General features: G+C 40.7%; 2 protein-coding genes across 8 annotated transcripts in view; both read right to left on the reverse strand.

Moving 5' to 3' along the window:
- Window positions 1-112: 112 nt before the first annotated feature.
- On the reverse strand, window positions 113-8,741 carry LOC135102946 (uncharacterized). 2 transcript variants are annotated; one of them, XM_064008681.1, is made up of 4 exons: window positions 8,678-8,741; window positions 2,685-2,800; window positions 862-1,032; window positions 113-292 (listed from the first exon to the last, which is right to left on the reverse strand). In XM_064008681.1, the coding sequence occupies exons 2-4, from the start codon at window positions 2,766-2,768 to the stop codon at window positions 152-154; spliced, it is 396 nt and encodes a 131-aa protein (XP_063864751.1). In that variant the 5' UTR covers window positions 2,769-2,800; window positions 8,678-8,741; the 3' UTR covers window positions 113-151. The 2 variants fall into 2 exon arrangements, with proteins under 2 accessions (XP_063864751.1, XP_063864750.1); XM_064008680.1 differs by lacking the exon at window positions 8,678-8,741 and adding an exon at window positions 4,466-4,639.
- The window catches only part of LOC135102942 (zinc finger and BTB domain-containing protein 2-like), a 45,451-nt gene continuing 33,274 nt past the window's right edge, over window positions 8,384-20,560 (reverse strand). Inside the window, exons 1-9 of one of the 6 annotated variants that reach the window (XM_064008654.1) lie at window positions 20,027-20,117; window positions 16,073-16,225; window positions 15,214-15,288; window positions 13,878-14,084; window positions 13,248-13,325; window positions 13,079-13,126; window positions 12,757-12,933; window positions 11,052-11,186; window positions 8,384-10,670 (exon numbers count right to left, since the gene is read on the reverse strand). In XM_064008654.1, coding sequence (XP_063864724.1) covers window positions 9,912-10,670; window positions 11,052-11,186; window positions 12,757-12,933; window positions 13,079-13,126; window positions 13,248-13,325; window positions 13,878-14,084; window positions 15,214-15,288; window positions 16,073-16,225; window positions 20,027-20,032 — 1,638 coding nt within the window. In that variant the 5' untranslated portion in view covers window positions 20,033-20,117 and the 3' untranslated portion in view covers window positions 8,384-9,911. Of the gene's footprint in view, window positions 10,671-11,051; window positions 11,187-12,756; window positions 12,934-13,078; window positions 13,127-13,247; window positions 13,326-13,877; window positions 14,085-15,213; window positions 15,289-16,072; window positions 16,226-20,026; window positions 20,118-20,560 lie in introns of those variants that run through there. The other 5 variants (XM_064008652.1, XM_064008653.1, XM_064008655.1 and 2 more) reach the window with 5 other exon arrangements.

The following is a 20,560-nucleotide window of genomic DNA, read 5'->3' on the forward strand; positions in this document are numbered from 1 at the left end:
AAATAAATAAAAGAACACTTAGTGTTAATAGCATTGAATTCTGAAAAAGAAAGAGAGAGAGAGAGAAAAAAAAAAAGACAAAAGGTAAAAAGTGCAAACCACACTACTCACATCATGGTCAATTAATACTTTATTCTGGGCATTGCTGTAGTCATAATCCTGCAAGAGGAATATAATGCTCAATGCTGTAGTTGCTCCTGTCCTTGATGCCTGCTGTCTTGTGGTGCACTGGATTGAGGAAGTGAGTGTGGAGGATAACATGCCAACGCATCTTCAGGAACCCGACAAACATCTACGGAGTGAAAATATTGCAGGTAAGTACTGGTAAATGTGTAAAGTATGAGATATCTAACAACAGGAATCATTAGTGGAATATTCTCAGTGTGACAAGAATAATTTGGGAAGTTTTGTTGATATGTGATGAGAAATGGCCAATATAAATGTTTTGTAAAGACAAGAATAAAAAGATTCACTACCACACTAGTACAGGGACATGGTCAGTGTGTGAGGGATAATAATAAAAATAATATGAGTAATAATAATAATAATAATAATAATAATAATAATAATAATAATGCAAGCAATATTTAAAGGAGAAAGTGATACATAGGTCTCAACAAGAGTAAGGTTAAGTTATGCATCTATCTATCTACATACCAGGCTGGCAATCCCACATACGGTGGCCCAGACAAAGCACTACACACTCACACACAATCCATTCACACTCTTAGGCCTGCTAGCTACTGATGGAAAGGAAGTCTCACGGACCATCTTACTATACCACAACTTGGGCAGAGCATAGCCACACATATTCACAGCAAGACCCCACAACATAAGGGAATAAAAGTGTAGTTGACTCACCTGAACAGCAAGGCCAAGAACTAACAGGGAGCCCAGCACAACACCCAGCAACATGCCAACTTGGGGACTCGACACTTCAGTGACCATCTTCTCCTGGCTGCTGCTGCTGGGAGGACCAAACACTGCCGAAGGGAGGAGTCCTTCAGGCAGAGTTTCCACCATTGCTGCAGCCTTGTTGTTACCACCAGGGGACACAATAATAGAGATATCTGAAAATTACAAGTTTTTGTGATGATGTGTCTTTACAGGCTGTTTGTTTATGCTTGTGCTGAGGAAACTGGAGTGTAAGAATGTACAGGAAGTGTTTATGTGTGTGTGGGAAAAATTATCATAAGAGTAAAAATACCTCCACCTATCACTAGTTCATGTGAAGCGTCCCACATTAGAAGGGCCACTTGCACCACCCAGGCCAAAACCAAGATAATTGTGTATAGCACTCTATTGGTTTTAACTTTCAGGAGTGGATGGATGTTCTGTCAGTAAGGTTGATAATCTATACAAGGAGAGAATAATTTTTATGTCTAGTTGATCATCAATGCAGGCGCAACCTGCTGCTGAGCAATATTCTGTGTTAGAATGGCTGCTCATCCAGGATGAGTAGCCATTATGATTTGGAAAATTTTCTTGGGCAAATTCTGTATAAGATGGGCGGCTCACTCCAGTACAGGGAGAGCATCAGCTAATCAGACCCCTCCCCTCTAATAATGTGATGCTCTCAGCCAATGGGAAGCCAGTTGCAATCACCCACCATTAATTCCTTTTATTTTGGTGATTTGGTTGAGACAGAAAGGATGCTTCCAACTTTTCTGCTGTGTAATAGTGCTACAATTATCAAACTTCACCAAAAAATGTCTGGATATGATGTACAGTGTGTTGTGCAAGAGGAGGGGCTTGCAGGGCTGTCACCTCATGATGATGAGTGGTGCAGTGACCTTGAACTGATGCCTTTTCTATGGTTTAGTGGAGCAAAGTAGTGACTCGGATATCATCATTAACCCCACATATGAACCTGAACTAACTAATATTAGTGTGAATCCTTTCTCACATGACAGTGATAATGATGGTAGTAAGTATAAAAATAATCTTGTTGCTGTTGCATGTACTGGTGGACGGCGTGGTGATGGTGGCAGCGACACTGGTGAGCAGAGTGGTGATGATGAAAATGTTGGGCAGTGACACTGGTGGACAGAGTGGTGAAGGTGAAACTGACACTACTAGTGAAGATAGCAGTGTCACTGGTAAGAAACATGGCAGAGCAAGGTCAAGGAACGTTATTCTGTGGCAGTAGAGTGTGGCAAAGAAACAATGTAACCTTGACCTTGAGTATGTTAGCCATTCCACCAAGAAATGAGTGCCTGCTATAGTGACTGATGATCCCTGCCCTGATGGATGCTTTGGAAATATAGGGAGGGAGAATATTGAAAGTGTTTTCAAAAGTTTCTGGGAGTTGGGTGACTATAATGACAAGAATGCATACTTAAAAGCTATGATTCTTGAAAAAGCCTATTAAACATAAGCAGTCAACCAAGGAAGTGACTGAGAGGCCAGTGCTGTTTATTTTCTGTAAAAAAGTGAACATGAAGGAAACACCAGTGTGTAAGAAGGGCTTCATTGCCATTCACTGCCTCACTGAAAAGAAAGTATAGCTGTTGACTGCCAAAGAGTTCCCCCATGGCACACCTGTATATGACAGCCATGGCTGTCATGCCTCTGCAAAGGCCATAACTGATGTGTGGTTGAAACGTCTGCATGAACATAAAAAGTCTGCTTGTAACAGCTAGCCACTACATGGTGAAACTTAACAGCATGTGGCAATATCTTACCTGGGCAGTGCCAAGGACTTTAAGGGTGCCTGACAATGCATGTGCTTGTGATTGGGAATGCATGGTGCATGCAATCTCCACCATCTGGTCCAGGGTCAGGTTACCATTGTGCTTGACTGCAAAGATATGACTGTCACCAAACATGAAGCAAACAGTTGATGCAAGTGCCCTTACAAAATATTACTTCAGTTCTACTTATATTCTGTAAACATCTTAAAATACTCAATACTCAATTACTGTATTACTTCAGTTACATACAAAAAAGTTACATGGACTTTATTTTGAAAAAATAAGAATGAATAAAGATATTAAGGAAATAATTTGGAACATGAGTAACTTCTGGTACAGATACAAGCTGCAGTGAAATCACGCAAGTAGCACCAAATCCCACTACAAGTTACAATATTTTGTAAAAGATACAGCCAACAGAGGAGCAGAACAATATATTTTCTGTAGTGTGCTGTAGGTGACTATCAACACTGAACCAGGACTGCACTAGACCTGCATGCATAACCCACTGCATCTGGTTTGGCAAGTTTAATCTGAATGTTATTTCATTACTCAGTATGAGATTTTAGATTTATTCACAGTACACTTTCCCTCCTTATAAATGTGGTTGCTTATTACACAAACTTTACACTGGGTAACATGTTCACATTTACGGGTAATTGCAGTCTAAGTATGAAATATAACAGAGAGCCTCAGCAAAATTATACAGCTTGCACTTTCAATGGTGTTTCCACATCATGCAAGCCCCACCTTCACTCCATTGTAATTCTTACAAAACTTCAAATTAGTGCCTAACCTAACTTAACCTAACCTAAGCCAATCTAAACTAGCTAACCTAATGCTTCCTAACCTAACGTGACCTAAACTGACCTAACCTAACATCATAAACGCATATTGGACTTAATATTGAAAGGTGGATTTTAAATGACTCCTTCAAATGATAAATGACAGTGGCTGCACATCATCCTCACTCAAAGGCAGATGGTAGACTGCTTGTGCCTTTAAAAAGATTCACATTCAAAATTGCAGTTAATGATTGCTGACTCACTGTGCTCAAACAAATGAACCAATGACGATGAAATATACTGAGTTCATGGGTTGTGGCATAACATGTAAACATGAATACATGTCCTGCTGTGCAACACAGATGACAAACACATAACAGCATGGCTGAAGACAGTGTCATCAAATGCTGGTCACAGTGGGTGTCATGTTTTATGTAATGGAGCAAAACAAAATTAAAAGGTTTGCACATTTTCTTGGTATTTCTTTACTTGTTTTTATCTAATGAAATAGCAGAGATGAAAAATTGTTTGATCCGGGAGAGAGAGAGAGAGAGAGAGAGAGAGAGAGAGAGAGAGAGAGAGAGAGAGAGAGAGAGAGAGAGAGAGAGAGAGAGACCCGGTCATGATGAACATACTAGCAAGTTAATCGGAGATCTTCATTTCCTTTGAAAATAGTTGTGGTGAGACAAAGCGTTTCATAATATGGGCCAAGTCGTCTGTGGCGATTGATTGTGCGCAATAAATAAAAAAAAATAAATAAAAAAATTACACAAAATACCAACTTAAAAAAAAAAAAACACTTTACACACAAAATAATAGAAAACACCACAAAATTTCAGCAGCAGGAAGGCATTAAGTACACCTTACCACACTGTAAGGAGAGAAAAAAAAAGCACTAACAACGTGACTGGTAAATTTAAGCCGCATATCGTTAAATCCCGAGTGGTGACATCATGTGACAAAAATGCGGTAAACATGGAGCCTTACCGGTCTTAATTTCCGTTGGATCGAACTTGGGAGGGTGGACGGCTTAGTGCGGCGGCTCAGATAAAGTATAAACTGCTATTTGTACTCTCCGGCAGGAATACCTCAACGTACCGTACGTGAACAACAAGCCGCTGGAGAGACTGTTTACATTTGCTTCCACCCCTAAGGCGTGGGATATATAAAAGATTTTTTTCTTTTTTGTGCTATTTTACCGTAATATTTGCATTAATCTTCTTTTTATATTCTTGGAAGTATATATAAGCTTTTCTGGGCCACTTTAAGGCCACATCCATCATTACGGTCATTATCATGTTTCTAAAAGATCCGGTTTTTGCAATCATCGTGGAGGAAATATTTGTGGAAAAAAAAAAAAAAAATCGTATCTCTGGTGAGGGCGATTCACTAAACAGTAAACACTTACGAACAAACTTCTTAGGTCGCTGAGAATTTACGGGCATTTTCAACCCCAGGTTTGGTAACCTTTTCTCCATTACACACAAAATTCCCACTCAGCTTTATATGCTCTCCACCTTTCTAACAGCAGCCCCCTACCCGCACCCTCTCTCTCTCTCTCTCTCTCTCTCTCTCTCTCTCTCTCTCTCTCTCTCTGCAGTTCATGAATGTTTTAGGTGAATAATCAAGTTTGTCCCATGCCAAATTATACATGGGAGTGGAGAAAAAATGAATAAATTAAAATAAAACTGAATAAGTAATTAGATAAATTTAAGAGTAAGGTTATGTAGAATCAGTGTGTGTGTGTGTGTGTGTGTGTGTGTGTGTGTGTGTGTGTGTGTGTGTGTGTGTGTGTGTGTGTGTGTGTGTAATCTCGAAAAACTTTACACACCAACACTTCCCTGACTTTAAGCTCATCCTTACAAGAAAAGTTATAGACGTATACACACATTTACTTGCAAGTATTCGCTTGTATATTTGTCTTAGTGCACAACATGGTTACCTTGGTGAGTAGTATTACAGAAACAAACCAAACTGTTAAACGATTGCCTTACAGGTGCAGCATTTGCAGCGCATGTCCCTCAGCGAACTGAAGACCAAATAAACATAGTGAAATAAAGGAAAAGATTTTGTGAAAAAGTAGGAAAATGTAATGTTGCTGCACGTTTTCTATTACAGTAGTGCTGCGATGCACACACACACACACACACGATTGATTTGCTGGAATTTAACATAATTATGTTTGTATTAACTTCTTTGTTTCCAATTGATCTTCATGATAAGAACGAGAGATGATACATAAGTACACAATATACCACGGCTAGCAGAGTGGCCTTCATGTTCAGCTTAAAACTTTGACCAAACTTAGTAAACTGTGAGCATACAATATGAACATAATTTCGGAACACAAACTTTAGAAGTAAAAAGAAAAAAAAAGTTCCATCAACATTCCCTACTCAAAGGTTATTATTACATACCAAATGACCAACCATGCAGCTTTCCTTATTCTCCTATGTTCTTATGTTGACTAAACTCCCTTACTTCATCTTCCTTATCCCCGCACTACTATCATATCCATTCACCCACTCCAGTCGTACACACTAACTACCCCACTCCATCTTCCCTCCAGTCTTCGTCCTCCACCCCCATCACAAGTCTGCTATAATTGGAGTCAGTTTACCTTCACTCATCCTATAATTCTTTTTCATAAAACACCTAAACTTTTCCGTTGGGAGTTCGGAAAGTTTTGGAAGCGAGTTCTTTATCGGCGGACCATCAAAATTTCATCGATATGCAGAGCTGAGCAAAGTTATGAACAAAGAAGGGTGACTCAGACATCTCCAGAAGTGTGTGTGAGGAGAGAGAGAGAGAGAGAGAGAGAGAGAGAGAGAGAGAGAGAGAGAGAGAGAGAGAGAGAGAGAGAGAGAGAGAGAGTAAAGACAGAACTATATCTTAAATTAAAGAAAAAACGGAAAACTTCCCTTCTCTCTCTCTATGAATATAAGATGAGAGGCAGGGAGGCGCGGGGCTGGTGATATTATTCCTTGATATAGACGAGAAAGAATCCATTACTAGCGCCCAAATGCATCCTGGAGAAAGGATCTGAGTAGACGACAACTCGAATATATCATCGTACGCGAAGGCAAATTATCGTACAATTCAAAGTTTATTCTTATATTATGATATTGGTGATATCATTCCCTGGCAAAGATGTCAACCCGAATGTAACATCGTACGTGAAGGTAAATTATCGTACAGTTCAGTGTTTATTATTATCAGGATATTATTCCTGAATCGTACGCGAAGGAAAATTATCGTACGGATCAGTGTTCATTATCATCATTATCACCATCACCATTACTATTTTTTATTACTTTTATTATCATTAGGGGAACTGAAGTGAAATATAAGTGATGAACGAACACAGTGTATACTTCAAACCCTTGCTAACAGATTAGGAGTCCTTAAATGTTCGATACAAAAGTGATTTCTTCCAATTAAAAAGAAAAAAAAAAAAGAGAGAAAAAAAAAAGAAGGAAAAAAAAAGAAAAAAAAAGGCATGCGTAGATAGAAGCCTTTTGAGAATTCAGATCAGCAACGGAAGAATGAAAAAAAAAAAAGTAAAAGAAAAAAAGGGAAATTTCTTTATAAACATCGAAAGGGAAGTTGTGAGAGGTGTGAGCGAGGAAGTATTAATGGAAAAGTTGTTAATATTCGCAAAAAAATATGGCCCCGCTGAAAGGCGCGAGACTCCGACTTGGGAAAACTTCAACAAAGACTTATGAGTGTCAATATTAAGTGAGGGAGAGGAGGAGGAGGATGAGGAGGAGGAGGAGGATGGTGGGGATGGGGGAGGGTGGTAGTGGTGGTAGTGAGAGAGAGAGAGAGAGAGAGAGAGAGAGAGAGAGAGAGAGAGAGAGAGAGAGAGAGAGAGAGAGAGAGAGAGAGAGAGAGAGAGAGAGAGAGAGAGAGAGAGAGAGAGATTCATCACATTTATTTTATTTAAGTTGATGTGATAAACACACACACACAGGTAAATCCATACCTGTATGTTTACCGTATCATACTAACCAGGAACAAAGCTATCATAAATGCGATAGGTGGTTTAATCAGTGAAGTTTGTTAGATAACGTTGCACCTTTCACTCATGACTTACATTACCAGCCAAAGCAATTAACGTAGTATATTTACATTACTTTATAACAGTGGCTCGTATTCTGAAACGGTTTGTTCTTTCATCAGCTCCACTTTTGAGGGTCACAGAGATGATTGGTTGTGTTCTTGTATTTTTTTTTTCTTCTAATGATGACGCAGAGTCCTTGGTAAACTCTCACTTGAATCGCAAAAACTCTTGAAAACATCAGTAATTTCCACTAGAGCCTGTTATTTGTACAAGGCAGGACGACGAAATGTTCTAGACATAAGTTCAGTCATCATTCTGTCCAGTGCACAGTCACCAATTCAGGAATCCTTTTGTCATTTATGACTTATCCTCAAACTTAAGATGGTGTGGTGAAAGTTTGCAGTATACTAAAAGCCATAATTTGCTGTTTAATAAAAAAGTAATAAAACACACACACACACACACACACACACACACACACACACACAACAAAAGGAGTGATGAAACAGAGCAAACTTCTAGTACTTGCTGTTGATTTTGTTAAATAAATCTGTAAGCCGTTACTGAATAAACATGTTCCATACTGTCATTAGGAATACAAAGGTTAAGATCCTGGAATGAGCCTTCCTTCAGACACACATTTTCTGAGCCTACTAGTTCACGTCATTAAGAAAAATAGCTCTTGAATGTTTTGTCGTGTGATCTCCTATTAAGGGCAAAGAGGATCCAACTTACGTCTACAATACTGTTACGTGTGAGCATACACTGAACTCTAGGGGATGGACCATGAAGGGGTGTTGCTCACACTAACAATGGAAGGGTTAAAAGAAAAGAGAAAAGGAGACATTATAACTGCTATTTAATATCTTAAAGTTAACCCTTAAATTAAGTAACAATACAAAATTGAAGATTATTTAAGTAAGTAAAAGTAAGTAACAAGGAGTGGCAATCTGAACTGGACTGAGTAACTTAAAAGACTGGTTCAGTTAATAACTTAAGCCAAGTTAGTAAATGCATATAGATACAAATTACAAAAATAAACACCTTTACATATACATAATAGAAAATAAATATAAATGTGTTTGTGTGTGTGTGTGTGTGTGTGTTTATGTGTGTAACACTGGTGTAACTCTTACCACCGCTCTCGAGTGTATATGAGACTCCCAGCGTATGCCAAGGCGACCTCAGAGCTGTAGCGACCCTTGGAGGAGACTGAAGCTCGATGGAACTCCACCCCTCGTTATCGGCTTGGTAGCCTGCTAGAGGTCACGTATCCAGTATGCCTCAAGCTATACACGTGGCAGCGCCACGAGTTGAGAGGCAGGCACCTGGTTCCGTGGTAGAGTAGTCACGTGTGACAATACGTATATGGGAGAAAATTGCTTGGCTTTGGGTGTTTAATAGTCTATGAAATGACATCAGAAAAGTATCAAAGTTGACGAAATGAGTGTGTCGTGCCGCAATATCGAACGATGTCGTGTCACGCCTTATTAACCATAACTGGTCGCTGGGTTCAAGGAAACACTCGCAATTGTTTACAGTTTAGTGGAAATAAAAACGTCCCACAGAATTTCTTCATACCTATGCCCATTTAACTGAATAACCAATCCATGAGCATTGAACACTTCTTGCTCGCAGTACAGTACAATATAAACACTAATTTCCCTCCGCACGTCAATGACTATCACTTTATATTCATCAAAATTCTACATTATATAATACCCAAATTTTAACATAACACCTTAAAACAAGAGTTACTTGAAAAACTTATCACAGACTTGTTAATCTCAATTTACTGCTATGATGTTCAGCTTCCTTGTTTACCATCGTTTCTCTCTCTCTCTCTCTCTCTCTCTCTCTCTCTCTCTCTCTCTCTCTCTCTCTGTAAATTATCTTTAAATACACTGTTTTTGATGACTCACCAAGAGACGTATATTCCATGCAAAAGATGAATTTGCAGTACAGTTATGCGTCATTAGTTTATTGACATTCAGTTTCTGATAACTACTCTTGAATTTACGATGACGGGCGTCTGGCCTGTTCGTGTGGACGCTTGCCTACTCCCGTTCGCACTCCGTGTTCCTGCACTCGTTGCCCTGTGTCCCCTTCCGCTGGGCCTTCCTGTTTTCTTCTCCATTTCTTCTCTCTCACCCCTTCTCTTATTTTCCGTTTCTTCATTTCTTCGTTCCCGTTTCCTGTTTTCGTTTCTTTTCGTTTTCTTCTCTCTTGTTTCCTGTCTTTTAACTTCCTGATTTTACTGTTTTGATTTCCTTCTTTATTTTTCTTCCTTCATGTTTCTTGTTTACTGCATTTTCACATAACTGGATTTAATTTCTTCGTATCTTCCCTTGTTTCTTCTTTTCTGTTTAGTTACTTTCTCTCTGGTATCTCAAGATAGAATTTTTTAAAACATAACTCCTCCCAGACAGGTGTTGTGGCTCTGTTTCTCTTCATTTCGTTTTGCAGCATGAGGTAAAAGTGGTGCAGCTCGGTGCGCTCCCTCAGCCTCTCCATTACCCTGCACAGGCTCAGCACAAATGTCGTTCCCTCGTCAGTCTGCCGGTAAGCTACAATGCCATCCATGCTGGCGTAGATCGTCACGATGTCTTGGGGAATTTTCACCAGTCCGTCGGTCTCCAGCCACTCCTCATTATTTCCCCGGCAATAGTTTGTCAAGAAGATCTTCGGTTTCTTGGCCAGCGCTGGACACCGGTCGTTGGTAAACTCGTTTTTGATACTATCAATGTTTAAAGGCTTTCCATCAGCGGCCATGAACTCTTTGCTGCTGGGTACCCCGTGGCTCAAGAAGAAAACAAAGAAAGCTTGAGGGGGTTCTTGACTGCAACTCTTTTTAATATTTTCCAATTCCTTGAAAGTCTCCTTCTCAGTAAGGTTTTCATGAATGTAGACTTGATAACCGAATTTGGTGAAGGTATTTTGGATGTTGATGGAGTCCATTTTCGCTCCCTTCCTTTCCTCCAGACTCTGCCGAGTGTTGTGGTGAAAGAATATATAGTTGAATACATCAACTCGCCCCGGCGGGAGTTGTGGGTTCATGCGATATTCATGTTCGACTGTATTTTTTTGCCTATTAAGGAGCAACCTGGCCATGACGTCAGCGTCCGTCTCCTAAGAAAAATGCAATATTGCATAACACAGAAACAAAGTAGATAAATATAACAATTGATGTAAGTCATAAAGCAATATTAAGAGTGAAGTGGTATGAACAAAAAATAAACACACACACACACACACACACACACACACACACACACACACACACACACAGTGAATTAATAAAATGAAAAAATCAACATTTATATAAGTAAAAATTCGAACAGATCGAAAAATCCTCAGTAGTGATATATAATTAGAGAAGTACGTTTTTCCTCTGTCTAGGGTGATTTGAGCATTAGTCATTAACGTTCACTACCGTGATCTGGCTAGTATTTCACTGTGAGGGAACAGTAACGTTGAGGGAAACACATGGAATCACAAGGTGCTGCTTACGTCAGTGGTATCCTGGCATGGCAGGTCATCGACTCCTAGCGGCACATCGCGGTCCTTGTCACTACTGGACACTAGCTTCCCGTCCTTCTTTGTTTTCAGCTTCCTCTTCGTCTTCTTCTTGTCGGGATTCTGAAGCTGTGATTATTGCAACACTGAGAAATATGAAGGAGGAATGAAGAAACTGTTAGTAACGTATACAGCATGCTAGCTTGTTCCTCAACAATGACGGATTCTCGGGAACTGCTCCTTAAGTGTTCCGGCTTGTTAAGTCCGCGTCCCTCGCAAACAGTCACCAAGGAAGCATCACTCTGGCGCACAAAAAACTGAAGTCAATTAGAGGAGCAGGCAGCTTAACACCTTCTATTACGGTTGTAAAAACACTTCCAGGAGGCGCGTCCCTCTGGGTGAGACGGGACACTGCCAGCTTGTTGCCTACCGTCCTGTGTCCTCTGTGACCATTCCTTTCATTTCCTTCCGTACCTTAATAACATTAGAGAGCAACTATAGCACGCCTCCTTCACATAAGATCACTTATTTCTCTCCCAACACTAGAAATATATAAAAGCAATAAAAAAAAAAAAAACTTGAAACGTACACGCAAACTCAAACTTTTAAATATATTGAAAGAAATATTTGTTCAGTGTTATGTCGGACCACTTCCAAGTAACATTGTGTGCCCTTGTATCTCACCGAACTTTTCCTTATCAACCTCAGCAGCATTTATGATACTGGATTTCCTGTCTTTCCTGGATTTCATCTTCCCCTTCATGAGACTCACGTGTAGGGTTACGAATTGACAGGACTTCTTGTTCTCCTTCTTTCCTACTTTCTGTATTCTCAATTCTAAACCAAAGCTGTTGTCCATGTGAGCAACAATATCACATTTTGCTCTCGTGTCCACAACCCTGAACGACCTGAATTTTCCACCATCCTGCGAGGACTTAGTGTGTCACTCTTTGACTGTGCTGTGTTGTGTATTCATGACCTAAGTCTGCTGATTTTGTAATATTCTTTGGCTATTCTAAAGTGGAGTATATTGACGCATCTTCCCTTTCCTGAAAGCTCTATTTCTGATTCGTGCTCGCTGCCAGTTCTGCCTTTACTAAGCATCCCGGTGGACAAGTATTCCCCTTTGCTCTCCTGAGTGATGAAGGACGGCAAGTGCAGTGTTTTATTTGTGTTATGTCCAACTTCTAGAGGTTTTGTATTTTCTAACTTGTCAGTTTTATTCTGTTAAACTGTTCCTTATGTTGTGTCATTTCCATTATAATCTGATTTTCACATTCAGTCCTGTCGCTCCTGTGTCGCCTGTGGACCACCGAAACAAAGGTGCTTATGGCATTATTTCGCTGGTAAATGGAGGGACCCGATTTTCTATGAAATATATCGAAATATCAAACATCATATCAAGCATACTGAAAAGCTTCCGCTACTCCAATACAAGTCTTTATTTTGCATTTCTGTTATATAAATTTCTGACAGATCTGTTCATTATCTCAGATTTCCTTTCTGTTGGCGACATGGTGCCATAGATGATCACTGTTCTTGTACACCTTTAAGCAGCTATGTTTCTGTTACTCCCTGTTACTGATAGTTCCCTGGTCACCCTTATCCTGGTGACTTCCCTGCAGTTTTCAACATTTTCCCTTTTCCTGTTTCGCAATTGTGCTCACCACCACAGACAAAGGCTGAAGTTGAGTATTACCTTTTCCCTGTGAATGTTGGTGAAGAGATGCTGCTTGATGGAAGACTTGTTAACGTACTCTCTGCTGCATACTTCACACTTGTAGGAGCCATCTGGCAGCGGCGTCACCTGGTCCTTCTTGAGTGCAGCAGCTAGCCTCTCCTGTCGGGACTTACGCTTTGCACTATCCTTCACCCTCTGTAAGAAAATTTTAAACTTTGTGAGAGGGGAGCCCTCACTCATGCTGTGCCAATGGAAATAAAACATACCGAACCCTTCACTTATGCACGTGTGTACTTTTGTTTAACCATGTGAAGCCAAGAAAAATACTACATAGCAATACCTGATCTGATGAGTATGGGAACATTTCGCCTTTTTCAACTTCGATACTCTGAAAGACAGTAATTCTTGAGGACACGATAAGCGGCTGAAATTGAAAGAAATGTCGTCACTGTCGTCAGGCAAGCCAGAAATATATAGAGAATATTTTCTTGAGCCGCACAACGAGATACCTCTTCTAACGGAGGCTCGGACGTCTCGTGTCTGACAACAGAACCAGAAGAAGCAGAGTTGGATGGCACTGAAGACAACTGGAAATACGTAGAACGCCCAATCAGTCAGTCAGTAAGTTGCGCAGAGAGAGAGAGAGAGAGAGAGAGAGAGAGAGAGAGAGAGAGAGAGAGAGAGAGAGAGAGAGAGAGAGAGAGAGAGAGAGAGAGAGAGAGAGAGAGAGAGAGAGAGAGAGAGAGAGAGCACTGTAAATACTGAATTATTGAGGCATGTATGAGACATTACGGACGATGGAGTGGTAAGTGATGGGGAAGGGCCAGAGACGGTATTTGCTAAGTCAGTACTTTGTGATACTGTGGTTGTGATGACGCTTCATGCATGAAGGAGTAGTGGTAACTGATGCATATGAATAATAACTGGCAAAGTCACAGGTAGTTGTGTACTTTGGGAACAAATAGTGGTCATGGTGGTTATGGTGGTGATGGTGGTGGTGGTGGTTTGTGACTACAGAAATTCGGGAATGTGAAAGTGAACGAGTCACAGAGCACTGGGTGATCTAATGAGCGAAGGATACCTGGCGGTGACTCAGTAAAAGCAAAGGGAAAGAGAACAATGTTAAATTCCTTCCGTACGTGACGAGCTGTACTGGGAGAGGCAGGAGTGGCAGGGATTAACCGGGTGAGGTGTATTTTGGTGGTGAGGTGATTTCTGACGCTGGCCTTGCTGGCGTAGTCTTTGTTGCACACATTGCACCTGTAGCGCCCCTCGGCCTGCGGTGTCACGTGGCCTGCTTTCACAGCGGCATCAAAGCTATTATGGGAAGATTCACCCACATCCTGCTGGATAATGCGAAACTGTGTTAGATGCTGTCAACTTGTGATGCTCAACACACACACACACACACACACACACACACACACACACACACACATAAGAACATAAGAACATAAGAAATAAGGGAAGCTGCAAGAAGCGACCAGGCTTACACGTGGCAGTCCCTGTATGAAATATACCTACCTATTTCCATCTATTATCCCCATCCATAAACCTGTCTAATCTTCTCTTAAAGCTCTCTAGCGTCCTAGCACTAACAACATGATTACTGAGTCCGTTCCACTCATCTACCACTCTATTTGAGAACCAATTTTTTCCTATCTCCTTCCTAAACCTAAATTTTTCAAGCTTGAACCCGTTATTTCTTGTTCTACCCTGGTTGCTGATCCTAAGAATTTTGCTTACATCCCCCTTGTTATTACTCTTATATCACTTAAAGAGTTCTATCAGGTCCCCTCTTAATCTATGTCTCTCTAAAGAATGTAAATTTAACAACTTCAGTCTCGCCTCGTAAGGAATACTCTTCACCCCCTGTATCCTTTAAATCATTCTCCTCTGTACTGATTCTAATAGACCTATATCTTTCCTGTAATGTGGGGACCAGAACTGCACAGGGTAGTCTAGATGAGGTCTGACCAGCGCCAAGTATAACTTTAATATTAGTTCCGGCCTTCTACTTTTAACACTCCTAAAAATGAATCCTAGTACCCTGTTTGCCCTGTTTCTGGCCTCTATGCATTGTTTTCCTAGACGGAGTTCAGAGCTAACTACAACTCCTAAATCTTTCTCGTACCCTGTACCTACCAGAGTTTGGTTGTTTAATGTGTACCTATTGTGTGGGTTTCCTCTACCTACGCTAAGTACTTTGCATTTATTGATATTAAATTGCATTTGCCATCTGTCCGTCCTTTCATTCATCCTATCTAAATCTGCCTGCAAGCGATGGCATCCGATTTCTGACCTAATTAATCTACCTATCTTTGTGTCATCCGCAAATTTACTAACATCACTACTTGATGAAACACACACACACACACACACACACAGAAATATAGTAATAAGCCTCGTTTATAACTCATGCAGGTGGGCAAGGCTGCTTAATTATGAGGCGTGATGAACTCTGCTGCGTGTTACCTGGGGTGCCGAGTTGAGTTGAATCTTACGTTCGGTGGCTTGAGAGGCTGTCTGTGTAGATGACACCTTTGGCAGCTGCAAAAGACGGAAATTTACATATATAAAGCTCTTTTATGTCAGTCGCTGGATAACACATCTTTTTCAATTTTCAGTTTATGCATTATTTTTAAGTACCAATTTATTTTTAGCCTTTTCCCATCCCATTTTTTTTTGAAGAAGCTACTGCTACTACTATTGTTACTGGTACTATTTCTACTACGACTACTACTACTACTACTACTACTACTGCTAGTACTACTACTTTTATTACTATTCTGCCACTATAACTTTCGTTGCTGCATAAAACCACAGCAGACTGTTTTCTCCTTTCCAAATTACATGAACGGTCGTCTTTCCACAACCAAAGTCTCATTATATGTTGGCTCTTGATTCGTATGAAGCCCTTCACTTTGTTCTCGCTGCTCGTCATGTTGTGGTTGCGTTTGGCACCGCCATTGCTTGTGAAACTCGTATTTTCATCACTAAAGCCACCCAGCACTTCAAAATAATGATAATCCTGGAAGAAAAACAAGCGAGGTATCCCTGCCAAATCAATAGTGCGAGACGACCATTGGAACTACGAGGTGCGTGCTTCAAATATGTCATGATTTTCTGGGAGTTATTGGTAGATTTTAGTCGTCCTTGGGACTTTTGTGAATAGTCTGAAAGAAAGAGGTGGTCCAAAAGGTTTACTGGTGCATGAAGGTGGGTGTCCTTGGTGATGGGATGGCTTGGGAAGCTTGGTAAGCAGGAATGATTACACACACACACACACACACACACACACACACAGAGCTGTACTGTGGAAGATTATTGTTACCTTGGTGAGGTGCGTCTTGGTTGTGAGGTGACTCTTGACAGTGGCCTTGCTGACGTACTTCTTGTTACACACTTCACACTTATATTGGCCGCCGTCCAGCGGCGTCACCTGGCCTGCCTTCAACGCCTCCTCCAAGTTTCTGGTGTTGTTTGCCTTGTTACGATAAAAGAAATACGAATCTAATTTGTTTTTAAACTCATTAGACACTGGAATCCTAATGCAAGTTTTCACATGAAATGCCACCAGTACAAAGCAAAGGGAGATTTACTTTTGAGTTTCTGGAATAAAATGCCGCAATAATCATGCATGGCACACCATTATTGTTTGTCCATGCAAGGTCCCCTGCAAATTTACTACAGTTGATAGCAATTACATATAAACCACAAGCAAAGGATGCATGCAATATTGCATCTACGAGCACGCAAGCGCGCAAACACACACACACACACACACACACACACACACACACACACACACACACACACACACACACACACACACACACACACACACACACACACTCAAACACGTCATCTTATTTCCGGCATTATCTCAAATCAGTTCTCTAGTGTTGAATTTGCGTTACCAATGTAGCACAAAACATCTAGCATCGTTATTTTACACGCTGAGAATTACATAGGAATAAAACTAATAGAGGTTGAAAACTAAACACTTTATAGGCCTTCGGTATTTGCAAGAGAAGGAAGAGAAAACCGTGTTGTAGTTTTTCCAGTGTCCTCGACCTTACTCCTTCCAACACAACGGCAATCCAGAAGACAGAGAGAGAAATAATGCTACAGAGGAAGGGACCTGAGCACACCAGGGAAGGAGGGAGGGAGGGTGACGAGGGACTGATATGTCAAAACGATTTAGCGTCCTGTCCTACATTCCACTGTTACTATTACTATTATTGCCTTATCACTCAATCGTTGCCTGACCTCTTCAATCACATGATTAATCTGCTCTGTGTGTGCTGCTGTTGTTGTTGTTGTTGTTGCTGTTATCACTACATTCATCTTTATCGTTATCATTATTATCATTATTACTACGTACAGCAACAACGACGACAACAACAACAACAACAACAACAACAACAACAACTGCTGCTATTGCTACAATTGTTGTTGTTGTTACTGCTACTGCTGCTGTTGCTGCTGCTGCTGCTGCTGCTGCTGCTGCTGCTACTACTACTACTACTACTACTATTACCACTACTACTACTACTACTACTACTACTACTACTACTACTACTACTACTACTACTACTACTAATAATAATAATAATAATTAAGCAACTACCACCACACTCACTACCACCACCACCACCACCACTACTACTACTACTACTACTACTACTACTACTACTACTACTACTACTATTACTACTACTACTACTTCTAACTAACTAACCAACTTATGACAACAAGAAGAAGAACAACAACAACAATAACAAGAACAATTTCTTCTTCTACTACTACTACTACTACTACTACCACTACTACTACTACTACTACTACTACTACTACTACTACCACTACTACTACCACTACTACTGCTACTACTACTACTACTACTACTACTACTACTACTACTGTTGCTGCTGCTGCTACTACTTCTCACCACTTGTATTGAGACTTAAACACTTCGGTCAAGCAAAGCACCATAAATGACATACAGTCACAGGTCTCAGGCAAATTCAGCTCTGTGACACCGGCATGAGGGCAGGCAACGCATCATTACATGGCGGGTCTTGTGGGGAAACTTTGGAAATAGAAGAGACAACAGTGGATGACTTGCTCAGGTTAGCTAAAAGACTAACTGGTACACGAACAGTTATAATCCTACTTGAGCAAGGGATGTGTAGAGTGTCAAGTCCCAGCATTGCCCGTAGATCCGCCTAAATGAGCTATAAAGGGGAAGAGCTGGCGATCGTGAGAGCAGTGCGTGATTCTTAAGACTGGGTAGGTGAATTACGCAGGGTTTGAAAAAAACCCGGGTAAAAAAAAAGTTTTTTGAGGCTTTTATTTTTTGGGGGGTTTTATTGAGTTTTTATTGTTTTTTTTGGGGGGGCTTATTTTTTGTTTATTCTTCATATTTATATGTAAATCAGTTTAAATAAGCAATTAAAAAGAAATCTAGGATGAAACAAAATGTTTGAAGTGTTTTTCTTTTTTTTATGTAGGAGGGGACCGGTCAAGAGCAACAAAAATATAATAAAAAAAAAATAAAATAAAAAAACGGCCCATTGAGGTGCCGGTCCCTAAACAGAGTCGAAAGCGGTAGTCAGAAATTACAGGATAAGTGTTTTGAAACCTCGCTCTTGAAAGAGTTCAAGTCATAGGAAGCGGAAATATGAAAGCAGGAAAGGAGTTCCAAAGTTTACCAGAGAAAGGGATGAATGATTGAGAGTACTGGTTAACTCTTGCATTAGATAGGTGGACAGAATAGGGGTGAGAGAAAGAAGAAAGTGTTGTGCAGCGAGACTGCGGGAGGAGGAGGGGCATGCAGTTAGCAAGATCAGAAGCGAAGTTGGCATGAAAAGTGGTAGAAGATAGCAAGAAATGCAACACTGTTGCATTGAGAGAGAGGCTGAAGACAGTCAGTTAGAGGAGAGGAGTTGATGAGACGAAAAGCTTTTGATTCCACCTTGTCTGAAAGAGCGGTATGAGTGGAACCCCCCCAGACATGTGAAGCACACCCCGTACATGGACGGATAAGGCCCCTGTACAGAGTTAGTAGCAGGGGGAAAGGAAGGGGTGAGAAAAACTGGCGGAGACGACCCAGAACGACTAACTTCATAAAAGGACAGACCAAGTATGTTCATTGTTGAAGAGGGGGACAGTTGAATGCCATTGAAGAAGAGGGGATAGTTGTCTGGAAGTTTAAGTCAAGTTGATAGATGGAGGAATTGAGTTTTGAGTCATTGAACAATACTAAGTTTACTCTGCCCCAATCAAAAATTTTAGAGAGATCAGAAGTCAGGCATTCTGTGGCTTCCCTGCATGAACTGTTTACTTCCTGGAGGGTTGGACGTCTAGGAAAAGATGTGGAAAGGTGCAGGGTGGTGTCATCAGCGTAGGAGTGAATAGGACGAGAAGTTTGGTTTAGATCATTGATAAATAATAGGAAGAGAGTAGGTGACAGGACAGAACCCTTATGAACACCACTGTTAATAGATTTAGGAGAAGGACAGTGACCATCTCCCAGAGCAGCAATAGAACGGTCAGAAAAGAAACTTGAGATGAAGTTACAGAGAGAAGGATAGAAGCGGTAGCAGGGTAGTTTGAAAAATCAAAGCTTTGTGCCAGTCTCTATCAAAAGCTTTAGATATATTTAAGGCAAGAGCAAAAGTTTCACCAAAATTCCTAAAAGAGGATGACCAAGACTTAGTAATGAAAGCTAAAAGATCACCAGTAGAGCGGCCTTGATGGAACCCATACTGGCAATCAGATTGAAGGTTGTGAAGTGATAGATGTTTCAGAATCTTCCTGTTGAGGATAGATTCAAAAACTTTAGAGAGGCAGGAAATTAAAGCAATAGGACGGTAGTTTGAGGGATTAGAATGGTTATCCTTTTTTAGGAACAGGCTGAATGTAGGCAAACTTCCAGCAAGGAGGTAAGGTGGCTGTTGATAGGCAAAGTTGAAAGAGTTTGACTAGGCAAGGAAACTATGCACGGAGGCACAGTTTTGGAGAACGGTAGGAGGGACCCTATCAGGTCCATATGCCTTCCGAGGGTTTAGGCCAGTGAGAGCATGGGAAACATCATTGCGAAAGATTTTAGTGGGTAGCATGAAGTAGTCAGAAGTTGGAGGAACGGGAGGAACAAGCCCTGAATCATCTAAGGTAAAGTTTTAGCAAAGGTTTGAGCGAAGAGTTCAACTTTAAAAATAGATGAGATGGCAGTGGTGCCACCAGCTTGAAATACAGGAGGCCACGTCCACACAGTACTCACGGCCATTGATAGGGAGGTGTGGCGTTCCTGGGAAGAGCAATCACACACTGCCTCTCACTCAGTTCCTTGCCGCATAAAGATTGCGCATCGATAATACCTGCGTATCAGAACTAGATATCCATGATAACTTTTTTTAACCATAGCGAAGCGTGACGACAGGGGGACATCCTGATCCTTAAGCACAATCTACAACGATATAACACTGCTGTTGCTACTACTACTACTACTACTACTACTACTACTACTACTACTACTACTACTACTACTACTACTACTACTACTATGTACTGTTACTGCTACTATTCTTCTCCTCCTCCTCCTATTACTACTACTACTACTACAAATGCTACTACTACTACTGCTACTACTACTACTACTACTACTACTACTACTAATACTACTACTACTACTACTACTAATACTACTACTATGTACTGCTGCTGCTACTATTCTCTTTCTCCTCCTCATACTACTACTACTACTACTACTACTACTACTACTACTACTACTACTACTACAAATGCTGCTGCTACT

The sequence above is a fragment of the Scylla paramamosain genome, chromosome 8, assembly GCF_035594125.1.
Source record: "Scylla paramamosain isolate STU-SP2022 chromosome 8, ASM3559412v1, whole genome shotgun sequence".
NCBI lineage: Eukaryota > Metazoa > Arthropoda > Malacostraca > Decapoda > Portunidae > Scylla > Scylla paramamosain.